The 13,892-nt window shown below is 43.1% G+C and overlaps 1 protein-coding gene across 1 annotated transcript in view; it reads left to right on the forward strand.

The window, feature by feature from the left end:
- The window catches only part of LOC120055648 (ephrin type-A receptor 3-like), a 198,252-nt gene that overhangs the window by 149,334 nt on the left and 35,026 nt on the right, over positions 1-13,892 (forward strand). Inside the window, exons 11-12 of the mRNA XM_039003538.1 lie at positions 867-992; positions 2,222-2,407. Coding sequence (XP_038859466.1) covers positions 867-992; positions 2,222-2,407 — 312 coding nt within the window. The remainder of the gene's footprint in view (positions 1-866; positions 993-2,221; positions 2,408-13,892) is intronic.

A 13,892-nucleotide genomic window follows, 5' to 3' on the forward strand; every position in this document is an offset into this window, starting at 1 on the left:
ACACTCTCAAATATACAGTAGAGGAAGGATGTCTCTTTCAGAGGCAGCCAAAGAAGCATTTCTGCAGTCGTGTGAAACCTTCCATAATGGGTTGTTTATGATATTTTTATGAAAAAGCTGTTTGTGTTTGCTGAATGCCCCTCATGTTCACTTTGCCAAGCATCACATACACCACACACACACACACACACACACACACACACACACACACACACACACACACACACACACACACACACACACACACACACACACACACACACACACACACACACACACACACACACACACACACACACACACACACAAACAGAGTACACTCTTTCGATGTGCCACATGTTATTGTTACATTTACATAAACAGAAAGGGATTCAGACGATTGCAATCCATCATACAGGAAGATACCTTTTTCTCTGTACGTGGGAAAATCAGGATAAATATACTCCACCTCAGCTCTAACATTCAAAACATTTGCTGGACCACACAGAAGCAGTTTATATTCTCAGAGAATCACTGTCACCGTCATACGATGCTCAAGTTTACTTCAACTCAAACAACTAAATAACTTGTACAAATTGTAGTTTCTTCTCAGAAAATGTATGTATTTTTCTGAGAAGCAACTGTACAAGTGAGGAGAATTGATATTCATTCTCTCCAGTGTTGCTGTGAGTAGTAAACAAAAACAATTCTGAGAGGCAATGTAGTGTGATATTGAACTCTCAAGGATTCAGCAGCCATTTCCGTACCTTTAATTACGTTGGAGTTGAACACGTTTGTGTGTTGTACCGCTTTCTGCAGGAAAGTTATTGAGATCTATCTCCCTCTTTGTTTTTGTCTCTGTCGCTGTCTCTCTTTTTTGTCTCCAGTCAAACTTCCTGGCAGTAAGATATATATCCATCCACACACCTATGAGGATCCTAACCAGGCGGTCAGAGACTTTGCCAAAGAGATTGATGCTTCCAGCATCAGCATAGAGAGAGTCATCGGAGCGGGTGAGTGATCCCTGAGTGGCCCTTACCTAGATCCTTGTGGGACACCAATGGTGCAGTCAAGAGCAGTCTGATTGTTAATCAATCACGCAGACACTTTGAATGGACATTTTACATTCAATGTGTATGTGTAATGTAGGAGAGATTGCGGAGGTGAGTGTGATTACTAATGCTGTATACACCGAGTATACCAAACATTAGGAACACCTTCTTAATATTGAGTTGCACCTCCTTTTGCTCTCAGAACAGACTCAATTTGTTGGGGCATGGACTCTACAAGGTGTTGAAAGCATTCCACAGGGATGCTGGCCCATGTTGACTCCAATGCTTCCCACAGTTGTGTCAAGTTGGCCTGAAGTGTTTTGGGTGGTGGACCATTCTTGATACACACAGGAAACTGTTGACTGTGAACAACCCAGCAGCGTTGCAGTTCTTGACACAACATGGTGCGCCTGGCACCTACTACCATACCCCGTTCAAAGGCACCTACATCTTTAGTCTTGCCCGTTCATCCTCTGATTGGCACACATACACAATCCTTGTCTCAATTGTCTCAAGGCTTAAAAATCCTTATTTAAACTGTCACCTCCCCTTCCTCTACACTGATTGAAGTGGATTTAACAAGTGACATCAATAAGGGATCATATCTTTCATCTGGATTCACCTGGTCAGTCTATGTCATGGAAATAGCAGGTGTTCTTAATGTTTTGTACACTCAGTGTATGTGTGTATTGTAAATGAGTTTGGGGAGCTGTGTAGTTATTTATACTGTGTGTATCTGTGTGTGTTGTAGGTGAGTTTGGGGAGGTGTGTAGTTATTTATACTGTGTGTATCTGTGTGTGTTGTAGGTGAGTTTGGGGAGGTGTGTAGTTATGTATACTGTGTGTATCTGTGTGTGTTTTTGGGGAGGTGTGTAGTTATTTATATTGTGTTTATCTATGTGTGTTGTAGGTGAGTTTGGGGAGGTGTGTAGTTATTTATACTGTGTTTATCTGTGTGTGTTGTAGGTGAGTTTGGGGAGGTGTGTAGTTATTTATACTGTGTGTATCTGTGTGTGTTGTAGGTGAGTTTGGGGAGGTGTGTAGTTATTTATACTGTGTGTATCTTTGTGTGCTGTAGGTGAGTTTGGGGAGGTGTGTAGTTATTTATACTGTGTGTATCTGTGTGTGTTGTAGGTGAGTTTGGGGAGGTGTGTAGTTATTTATACTGTGTGTATCTTTGTGCGTTGTAGGTGAGTTTGGGGAGGTGTGTAGTGGTTGTCTGCGGCTCCAGGGGAAGAGAGAGATCTACGTGGCCATAAAGAGTCTGAAGGCAGGATACGCTGACAAACAGAGGCGGGACTTCCTCTCTGAGGCCAGCATCATGGGACAGTTCGACCACCCAAACATCATCAGACTGGAGGGTGTGGTCACACGATGTGAGTGATTGACAGCTACTTTGACTAATCTAAGCAGAGATTGTCCATCGCCACACAGTATTTCACCTATTCCTTTAGATATGGCTATTGTTTGTTTTGGATCATGTATTGTGTGTGCATGTATGTGTGTAACGTACCTATGTCTATGTGTGAGAGAGACAGCTGTGCTCTTAATGAGAATCAGACCTGACCCTCGACCAGGTAGAGGCTCCAGTTACCATGGCAGCCAATGCTGTTGATGTGTCTGTTTGTGTGTGCGTATACGTGTAGGTACAAGGGGCACATGTTTACTTGTGCTTGGTATTACATTAGAGAAAGCGTGTTTGGATGTGATAGGTGATTTAGAAAAGACAGAACACACAGAGACACAGACACAGGGTTGAACAACCCTCATAAAAGATCACCATCACTGTCACTCCATTCTCTCTCCCTCTCTCTCTCTCTCCCTCTCTCTCTCTCCCTCCCTCTCTCTCCCTCTCTCCCTCTCCCTCTCTCCCTTGTATCTTGTGTCTTCACTGACATTCTAAGCCTGTAGGACGGTAACTTATCAATATATATGAATGTCACTAAATATAAATGCCTATATAAATGCCCACCCTCTCCCCCATGTCTCCCCCATGTCTCCAACTCAGTCTCCCCCCAGTCTCCCCATGTCTCCAACACAGTCTCCCCCATGTCTCCAACTCAGTCTCCCCCCAGTCTCCCCCATGTCTCCAACCCAGTCTCCCCCGTGTCTCCAACCCAGTCTCCCCCGTGTCTCAACCCCGTCTCCCCCATGTCTCCAACCCAGTCTCCCCCCAGTCTCACCATGTCGCCAACCCAGTCTCCCCATGTCTCCCCCCAGTCTCCCCATGTCTCCCCCGTGTCTCCCCCAGTCTCCCCCCGTCTCCCCCATGTCTCCACCCTAGTCTCCCCCCGTCTCCCCCAAGTCTCCCCCGTCTCCCTCATGTCTCCCCCCGTAACCCCCCATCTCCCCTGTCTCCACCCCAGTCCACCCTGTCTCCCCCATGCCCCCACAGTCTCCCCCGTCTACCCCATGTCTCCCCCCCAGTCTCCCCCATGTCTTCCCCATGTCTCCCCCAGGTCTCCCCCCAGTCTCCCCCATGTCTCCCACCCAGTCTCCCCCTGTCTCCCCCATGTCTTCCCCATGTCTTCACCCCAGTCTCCCCCCGTCTTTCCAATGCCCTCCGCACAGTCTCCCCCTGTCTCCACCATGTCTCCACACCCCCATTTCCCCCCCCATCTCCCCCATGGCCTCCCATGCCCCCACCCTAGCAGGTCTCCCCAATTCTAACATTTGTAAACCATTAATAAAAAACAAAACACTAATATATCTTGATTAGATACGTTTTTTTTCAAAAAATGTTTCATTTCATCTTTATTTAACCAGGTAGGCAAGTTGAGAACAAGTTCTTATTTACAGTTGCGGCCTGGCCAAGATAAAGCAAAGCAGTTCGACACATACAACAACACAGAGTTACACATGGAATAAACAAACATACAGTCAATAATACAGTAGGAAAATCTATATACAGCATGTGCAAATGAGGTAGGATAAGAGAGGTAAGGCAATAAATAGGCCATGGTGGTAAAGTTATTACAATATAGCAATTAAACACTGGAATGATAGGATGTGCAGAGGATGAATGTGCAAGTTAAGATACTGGGGTGCAAAGGAGCAAGATAAATAAATAAATAAATACAGTATGGGGATGAGGTAGATTGGATGGGCTATTTACAGATGAGCTATGTACAGGTGCAGTGATCTGTGAGCTGCTCTGACAGCTGGTGCTTAAAGCTAGTGAGGGAGGTAAGAGTCTCCAGCTTCAGAGATTTTTGCAGTTTGTTCCAGTCATTGGCAGCAGAGAACTGGAAGGAGAGGCGGCCAAAGGAAGAATTGGCTTTGGCGGTGACCAGTGAGATATACCTGCTGGAGCGCGTGCTACGGGTGGGTGCTGCTATGGTGACCAGTGAGCTGAGATAAGGTGGGCTTTACCTAGCAGAGACTTGTAGATGACCTGGAGTATTCAAATTATTCAAACTCTTTCAAATTGGTTGTTGATAATTGCTAGACAATCATTTTCAGGTCTTGCCATGTTTTTTTACCCATCTACTGGACCAATAGGTGCCCTTCTTTGCAAGGCATTGGAAAAACTCCCTGGTCTTTGTGGTTAAATCTATGTTTGCAATTCACATCTGTGGGACCTTACAGATAATTGTATGTGTGGTGTACAGAGATGAGGTAGTCTTTAAACAATAATGTTAAACAGTCCATGCAACTTATTATGGGACTTGTTAAGTACATTTTTACTCCTGAACTTATTTAGGATTGGCATAACAAAGGGGTTGAAAACTTATTGACTGAAGACATTTCAGCTTTTAATTTTTTATTAATTTGTACAAATGTTGAAAAGCATAATTCCACTTTCACATGGTGGGGTATTGTGTGAAGGCCAGTTGGAGAAAAAACAGAATTTAATCCTTTTAATGTTCATGCTGGAACACAACAAAATGTGGAAGAAGTCAAGGGGTGTGAATACTTTCTGAAGGCGCTGTAGGTCGCACAACAAAAGAACGAATGCATATGCATAACCCATCATGATATTAATAATCCACAGAGTTAATTGAATGTGTTTTTTTTATCTTCATGACTATTCAGTAACGTGCATATGAAAGCTGAAAATCACTCTGCATTTCCTAATCATTTTTATTTTATATCTCTCTCTCTCTCTAATTAGAGATGATAATTTTGACCTTTGCTTGGCTGGGTTGGAGTGGTTTGTAGAACAACTAGCAGAGTAAATCAGATTTGCTTTTCATTCCACAGGCACAGGTTGTTAATTGCTGCTACACAGACACACACAGACACACACACACAGACACACACACACACACACACACACACACACACACACACACACACACACACACACACACACACACACACACACACACACACACATACACACACACACACACAGACACACACAGAAAAACACAGACACAGATACACACAGACACACACACACACACACACACACACACACACACACACACACACACACACACACACACACACACACACACACATACACACACACACACACACACACACACACACACACACACACACACACACACACAGACACACACACACACACACACACACACACACACACACACACACACACACACACACACACACACACACACACACACACAGAGACACACACAGACACAGACACAGACACAGACACAGACACACACAGGCACACACACACACATGCACACACACACACACACACACACACACACCAACACACACACACACACACACACACACACACACACACACACACACAGACACACATAGACACACACATATACACACACACACACACACACACAGACACACACAGACACACACACACACACACACACACACACACACACACACACACACACACACACACACACACAGACCACACACACACACACACAGACCACACACACACACACACAGACACACACACACATCCAGACACACACATACAGACACACACACACACTGGGTTGGAGACACACGAGAAACACACACACACACACATACACATAACTTTCTCACTCATCATTATTTACGATTCATTCAGGATTATCCGTAGACATGGTGGCATCCACATGAATGTAGAATTTTTCTTAAACATATTATATTCTTATTTACAATAAAAGTGACTCCAAAATGACACAATACGTTATTTACCATTCATTTCTATTGGGCACAAAATAATCTGAAACACTACAAAAACAAACAGCAAATGCATCCAACAAATGTATAGTCACAAGCTTGATGTAGTCATTAATATGGAACCAAATACAACCGTTTTGACTACTTTTATACGCACATAAGTGAATTTGGCTTAATACTTTTGGTCCCCTAAAATGGGGGGACTATATACAAAAAGTGTAGTAATTTATAAACGGTTCACCTGATATGGATGAAAATCCCCTCAAATTAAAGCTATAGTCATTGTCATTGTATCATTTCAAATCCAAAGTGATGGAGCACAGAGCCAAAACAACAGTAATGTGTCACTGTCCAAATACTTCTGGAGCTCACTGTATGTGAGTTTGAGTGTGTGTGTATGTGTCCCTGTGTATAGATGTGTATGTGTGACTCTCCCTGTATGCAGTGATGCCAATTTAGCAATTTTGTTGCTAGATTTAGCAACTTAAAAAAATGTATTTGGAACTTTTTGCAACTTTTGAGAAGTGACTCAAATACTTAAATTTACGCATTTCCCCTCTAAATGACACACAAATGATTTTCTCTGTCACACACTGTCACAACACACGTGCCTGGCTGCAAAAGTGCATTGTGAGTGACGTCAGCAGCAGGCGCTCAGTTTGTGCCCAGGCAGCAGCAGGCCAGCAGCAATGTCAGCAAATTGCTAATTGTTGGCTGACTGCAGCAGCAGTAGTATGCGTTTGACGAGACAAACCAAATGCATATAGTTGGTCACGAATGTTTGATCTTGAACAGAACTTACAATATCAATCAACATGTCTCAATCAAAGCTGTACAGCCAGAAGTACAGAAAAGAGTGGGAGTCTGTACCTGAATTTAAAGGGTGGCTGAAGCCAGTAATTGGGGATGATTGTCGAGCATACTGTGCATACTGCAAATCAGATATGCTTGCAAAAAATGTATGACATCAAAATACATTGTGTTACAGCAAAGCATATAAATAAATCAAAACCGTACAACCCCACAACGCAGTCTACATTACCACGGTTGGTTAAGAAAGTGGATAACTGCAAAAGCACAGAAGCCACTATGGCAATGGCCATTGCAGAGCATTGTTCGCATACCATTTAGGTATGGCTTGCAAAGCTGCCTTTTCAGATTCTGTGGCAGCAACAAACTTCCAAATGCACCGCACCAAGTGCACAGAAATGATTAGGGGAGTACTGGCTCCTTATTTTCTCCAAAGGGTAACATCAGATGTGGGGGATGAAAAGTTCAGTCTCCTTTTGGATGAGTCCTCTGATGTCAGTGTCTCGAAATACCTGGGTGTGGTGATTCGGTATTTCAGTGCTAAAAAAAGAACCGTTGTGTCCACCTTTCTCGGGCTGGTTGAATTGGAGGGGGGCGATGCCAGATCAATAGCAAAGGTGGTAGTTGAGTTTCTTGAGAAGTGTAACCTTAAAAAAGAGAATCTTCAGGGTATTGGCACTGATCATGCGTCCGTGATGACTGGGAACAACAACGGGGTGCACACGATTTCAAAGGAAGAATGTGCGTTGCCCAAATTGGTATTCATCCTCTGTGTGTGCCATTCTTTACAATTGGCTGTCAGTGCAGCATCCAAAGAAACCATCCCTAGGAGTGTTGAGTACTTAATCAGGGAAACCTACAACTGGTTTTAGATTTCCCCAAAACGACGCGAGGCGTACAAAACAGTGTATGCCACCATTAATTGTGGTCAGAAACCCCTGCAGATCACCAAAGTGTATGCCACACATTGGCTATCAATTGAGTCTGCAGTAACTCGTATATTGAGCCAGTGGGAAGAACTGAAACTCCGCTTTGAGTTGACAAAGGCCAGTGAGCATTGCTACATGGCGGATGTACTCCACGTCATGTACATGGACAAGACCAACTATGTCTACCTGACAAGTCATTTGATGGAGAGCAAATAGATCCTGTCAAGCTTTTGGACAATCTGGTACACCTCTTAACATCAATTTGCAGCAGAGTAGTCAACCCTATGGAAATCATTGATGTCCTGAAGGATTCCATTGATGGACATCTCAGTCCATCACCACACCTTGGGTACATTTTCGAGAGCACGTTGTACCTACTCAGTCTTGCGCCAGAGGACAAAAAGGTCATTCGGAGACAGTGCATCAACTACATTGTTGCTTTAAGCAAGGAGCTGCAAGCAAGGGTCCCAGACAACCTTGAAGCCTTCGACACATGGCCTTGTTGAGTGTTAAGGAAACACTAAAGCACAATAAAGGCACCACTGAAATGATTAAAGTAGCTGAGCTACTGGGATACCAGCCCCAAACAATTGATAAAATTGTTTCCCAATGGAGAAACATCTGTTTAGGTGGGACTCAACTGAAAATACAGTCAAGTTTTGGAGTGAAGTGAATAAATACACAGACTCTTCCGGGTCAAATCCATTTGAAGAACTGTGTGAAGCTGCACTCGCTTTGCCACACTCAAATGCGGAGGTTGAACGGCTGTTCAGCCAAATGAGTATGGTCAAAGTCAAACAAGTCAAAGTTAAGAAATAGAATGTCACTGCACACTCTCAACTCCATACTCCTGGTGCGGTATGGACTGAAGCTGGCTCGTGATACCTGTTACCAGCATAAACTACCAATAAACTACCAAGTTCTGCAGCAGTTTGGCACTCCATCCTCTTGTGCTGGTTCCAGCTCTGTGACAATGCAGTTAGACAGTGAAGATGAAGAGGATTTCCTTGCCAGTCTATGATTAATCTTATTTACAGTACGTATGCAAGGAGTGGACTTTCTGGAAGTGGTGGAGACACAGCTGATGGTGGCAGTATGCACTGCAGTGTGAGTGAGAACAGTGGCAATATCTGGAGGAAACCATTGAGCAGCTATCCAGCCAAGCAGCACCACAACCTGGAGAGAGCTGGAGAGATGCCTATAGCACACATCATTATTTGAGTTAAGTTGCTTGTTCAATAAGATATATACCTTGTCATTAGCTTGTACCTATGATTGTTGATCAGTTAGGTAGCATGTTAATTAACTACCAATATACTGCTTAAAACTATAATTGTTCAGAATGTGTAGGTTTACTAGTTAAAAAGAAAATACATGAAATGTAATTGTTCAATAATTCAATGTGTTGTGTTTAAAAATAAATATATCTGATCATATAAAATGTGTTGTGTTTATATTACTTTTACAAACAAAAATATGTGATAATAAAAACAAATCTAAACTAACAAATGTCAAATCATATTTTTCGCCGAGATGGCCAGTCAATTTGAGTAACGTAATTGTGTATTCTGCGTAATGACGCAGTTTTAAGATATTACGTAACGAAGTCATCACGCAATGACTTAGCAACTCATTTAGCAACTTTTAGCAAAACTCGACCTGCCTCTAGCAACTTCCTCTGAAAATTTGTTGGCAACACTGCCTGTATGTATACGTGTGTGTGTGTGTTTTCTCACTATACCCCCTTAAAACCTCAAGAGCCTTCCATCCCGTTTCCTGGTATTTTAATGAGATCCTTCCATCCCACTTTCCTGGTATTCTAATGAGAGCCTTCTATCCTGCTGTCCTGGTATTCTAATGAGAGCCTTCTATCCTGCTGTCCTGGTATTCTAATGAGAGCCTTCCATCCTGCTGTCCTGGTATTCTAATAAGAGCCTTCGATCCTGATGTCCTGGTATTCTAATGAGAGCCTTCTATCCTGTTCTCCTGGTATTCTAATAAGAGCCTTCTATCCTGATGTCCTGGTATTCTAATGAGAGCCTTCTGTCCTGCTGTCCTGGTATTCTAATGAGAGACTTCTATCTTGCTGTCCTGGTATTCTAATGAGAGCCTTCTATCCTGATGTCCTGGTATTCTAATGAGAACCTTCTATCCTGCTTTCCTGGTATTATAATGAGAGCCTTCTATCCTGATGTCCTGGTATTCTAATAAGAGCCTTCTATCCTGTTCTCCTGGTATTCTAATAAGAGCCTTCTATCCTGATGTCCTGGTATTCTAATGAGAGCCTTCTGTCCTGCTGTCCTGGTATTATAATGAGAGCCTTCTATCCTGATGTCCTGGTATTCTAATAAGAGCCAATTATCCAGTTCTCCTGGTATTCTAATGAGAGACTTCTATCTTGCTGTACTGGTATTCTAATGAGAGCCTTCTATCCTGATGTCCTGGTATTCTAATGAGAACCTTCTATCCTGCTTTCCTGGTATTATAATGAGAGCCTTCTATCCTGATGTCCTGGTATTCTAATAAGAGCCAATTATCCAGTTCTCCTGGTATTCTAATGAGAGCCTTCTATCCTGCTGTCTTGGTATTCTAATGAGAGCCTTCCATCCCGCTCTCCTGGTATTCTAATAAGAGCCTTCTTTCCTGCTGTCCTGGTATTTTAATGAGAGCCTTCTATCCTGTTCTCCTGGTATTCTAATGAGAGCCTTCTATCCCGCTGTTCTGGTATTCTAATGAGAGCCTTCTTTCTTGCTGTCCTGGTATTCTAATGAGAGCCTTCTATCCTGCTGTTCTGGTATTCTAATGAGAGCCTTCTATCTTGCTGTCCTGGTATTCTAATGAGAGCCTTCTTTCCTGCTGTCCTGGTATTCTAATGAGAGCATTCTATCCTGATGTCCTGGTATTCTAATGAGAACATTCTATCCTGATGTCCTGGTATTCTAATAAGAGCCTTCTATCCTGATGTCCTGGTATTATAATGAGAGCATTCTATCCTGATGTCCTGGTATTCTAATGAGAACATTCTATCCTGCTGTCCTGGTATTCTAATAAGAGCCTTCTATCCCGCTGTCCTGGTATTCTAATGAGAGCCTTCTATCCCGCTGTCCTGGTAGTCTAATGAGAGCCTTCTATCCTGCTGTCCTGGTATTCTAATGAGAGCCTTCTATCCTGCTGTCCTGGTATTCTAATGAGAGCCTTCTATCCTGTTCTCCTGGTATTCTAATGAGAGCCTTCTATCCTTTTGTCCTGGTATTGTAATGGGTGCCTTCTATCCTGCTGTCCTGGTATTCTAATGAGAGCCTTCTATCCTGCTTTTCTGGTATTCTAATGAGAGCCTTCTATCTTGCTGTCCTGGTATTCTAATGAGAGCCTTCTATCCTGATGTCCTGGTATTCTAATGAGAGCCTTCTCTCCTGTTCTCCTGGTATTCTAATAAGAGCCTTCTATCCTGTTCTCCTGGTATTCTAATGAGAGCCTTCTATCCTGATGTCCTGGTATTCTAATGAGAGCCTTCTATCCTGCTGTTCTGGTATTCTAATGAGAGCCTTCTATCTTGCTGTCCTGATATTCTAATAAGAGCCTTCTATCCTGATGTCCTGGTATTCTAATGCGAACCTTCTATCCTGCTGTCCTGGTATTCTAATGAGAGCCTTCTATCCTGCTGTCCTGGTATTCTAATGAGAGCCTTCTATCCTGCTGTCCTGGTATTCTAAAGAGAGCCTTCTATCCTGATGTCCTGGTATTCTAATGAGAGCCTTCTATCCTGCTGTCCTGGTATTCTAAAGAGAGCCTTCTATCCTGATGTCCTGGTATTCTAATGAGAGCCTTCTATCCTGCTGTCCTGGTATTCTAATGAGAGCCTTCTATCCTGCTGTCCTGGTATTCTAAAGAGAGCCTTCTATCCTGTTCTCCTGGTATTCTAATAAGAGCCGTCTATCCTTTTCTCCTGGTATTCTAATGAGAACCTTCTATCCTGCTGTCCTGGTATTCTAATAAGAGCCGTCTATCCTTTTCTCCTGGTATTCTAATGAGAACCTTCTATCCTGCTGTCCTGGTATTCTAATGAGAGCCTTCTATCCTGCTATCCTGGTATTCTAATGAGAGCCTTCTAACTTGCTGTCCTGGTAGTCTAATAAGAGCCTTCTATCCTGCTGTCCTGGTATTCTAATGAGAGCCTTCTATCCTGCTGTCCTGGTATTCTAATGAGAGCCTTCTATCCTGCTGTCCTGGTATTCTAATGAGAGCCTTCTATCCTGCTGTCCTGGTATTCTAATAAGAGCCTTCTATCCTTTTCTCCTGGTATTCTAATGAGAACTTTCTATCCTGCTGTCCTGGTATTCTAATGAGAGCCTTCTATCCTGCTGTCCTGGTATTCTAATAAGAGCCTTCTATCCTGCTGTCCTGGTATTCTAATGCGAACCTTCTATCCTGATGTCCTGGTATTATAATGAGAGCATTCTATCCTGATGTCCTGGTATTATAATGAGAGCATTCTATCCTGATGTCCTGGTATTCTAATGAGAGCCTTCTATCCTGATGTCCTGGTATTATAATGAGAGCATTCTATCCTGATGTCCTGGTATTCTAATGAGAGCCTTCTATCCTGCTGTCCTGGTATTCTAATAAGAGCCTTCTATCCTGATGTCCTGGTATTCTAATGCGAACCTTCTATCCTGATGTCCTGGTATTATAATTAGAGCATTCTATCCTGATGTCCTGGTATTCTAATGAGAGCCTTCTATCCTGCTGTCCTGGTATTCTAATAAGAGCCTTCTATCCTGCTGTCCTGGTATTCTAATCAGAACCTTCTATCCTGCTGTCCTGATATTCTAATGAGAGCCTTCTATCCTTCTGTCCTGGTATTCTAATACGAGCCTTCTATTCTGCTGTCCTGGTATTCTAATGAGAACCTTCTATCCTGCTGTCCTGGTATTCTAATAAGAGCCTTCTATCCCGCTGTCCTGGTATTCTAAAGAGAGCCTTCTATCCTGCTGTTCTGGTATTCTAATGAGAGCCTTCTCTCCTGTTCTCCTGGTATTCTAATAAGAGCCTTCTATCCTGTTCTCCTGGTATTCTAATGAGAGCCTTCTATCCTGATGTCCTGGTATTCTAATGAGAGCCTTCTATCCTGCTGTTCTGGTATTCTAATGAGAGCCTTCTATCTTGCTGTCCTGATATTCTAATAAGAGCCTTCTATCCTGATGTCCTGGTATTCTAATGCGAACCTTCTATCCTGCTGTCCTGGTATTCTAATGAGAGCCTTCTATCCTGCTGTCCTGGTATTCTAATGAGAGCCTTCTATCCTGCTGTCCTGGTATTCTAAAGAGAGCCTTCTATCCTGATGTCCTGGTATTCTAATGAGAGCCTTCTATCCTGCTGTCCTGGTATTCTAAAGAGAGCCTTCTATCCTGATGTCCTGGTATTCTAATGAGAGCCTTCTATCCTGCTGTCCTGGTATTCTAATGAGAGCCTTCTATCCTGCTGTCCTGGTATTCTAAAGAGAGCCTTCTATCCTGTTCTCCTGGTATTCTAATAAGAGCCGTCTATCCTTTTCTCCTGGTATTCTAATGAGAACCTTCTATCCTGCTGTCCTGGTATTCTAATAAGAGCCGTCTATCCTTTTCTCCTGGTATTCTAATGAGAACCTTCTATCCTGCTGTCCTGGTATTCTAATGAGAGCCTTCTATCCTGCTATCCTGGTATTCTAATGAGAGCCTTCTAACTTGCTGTCCTGGTAGTCTAATAAGAGCCTTCTATCCTGCTGTCCTGGTATTCTAATGAGAGCCTTCTATCCTGCTGTCCTGGTATTCTAATGAGAGCCTTCTATCCTGCTGTCCTGGTATTCTAATGAGAGCCTTCTATCCTGCTGTCCTGGTATTCTAATAAGAGCCTTCTATCCTTTTCTCCTGGTATTCTAATGAGAACTTTCTATCCTGCTGTCCTGGTATTCTAATGAGAGCCTTCTATCCTGCTGTCCTGGTATTCTAATAAGAGCCTTCTA

The sequence above is a fragment of the Salvelinus namaycush genome, chromosome 11, assembly GCF_016432855.1.
Source record: "Salvelinus namaycush isolate Seneca chromosome 11, SaNama_1.0, whole genome shotgun sequence".
In the NCBI taxonomy this organism is placed as follows: domain Eukaryota; kingdom Metazoa; phylum Chordata; class Actinopteri; order Salmoniformes; family Salmonidae; genus Salvelinus; species Salvelinus namaycush.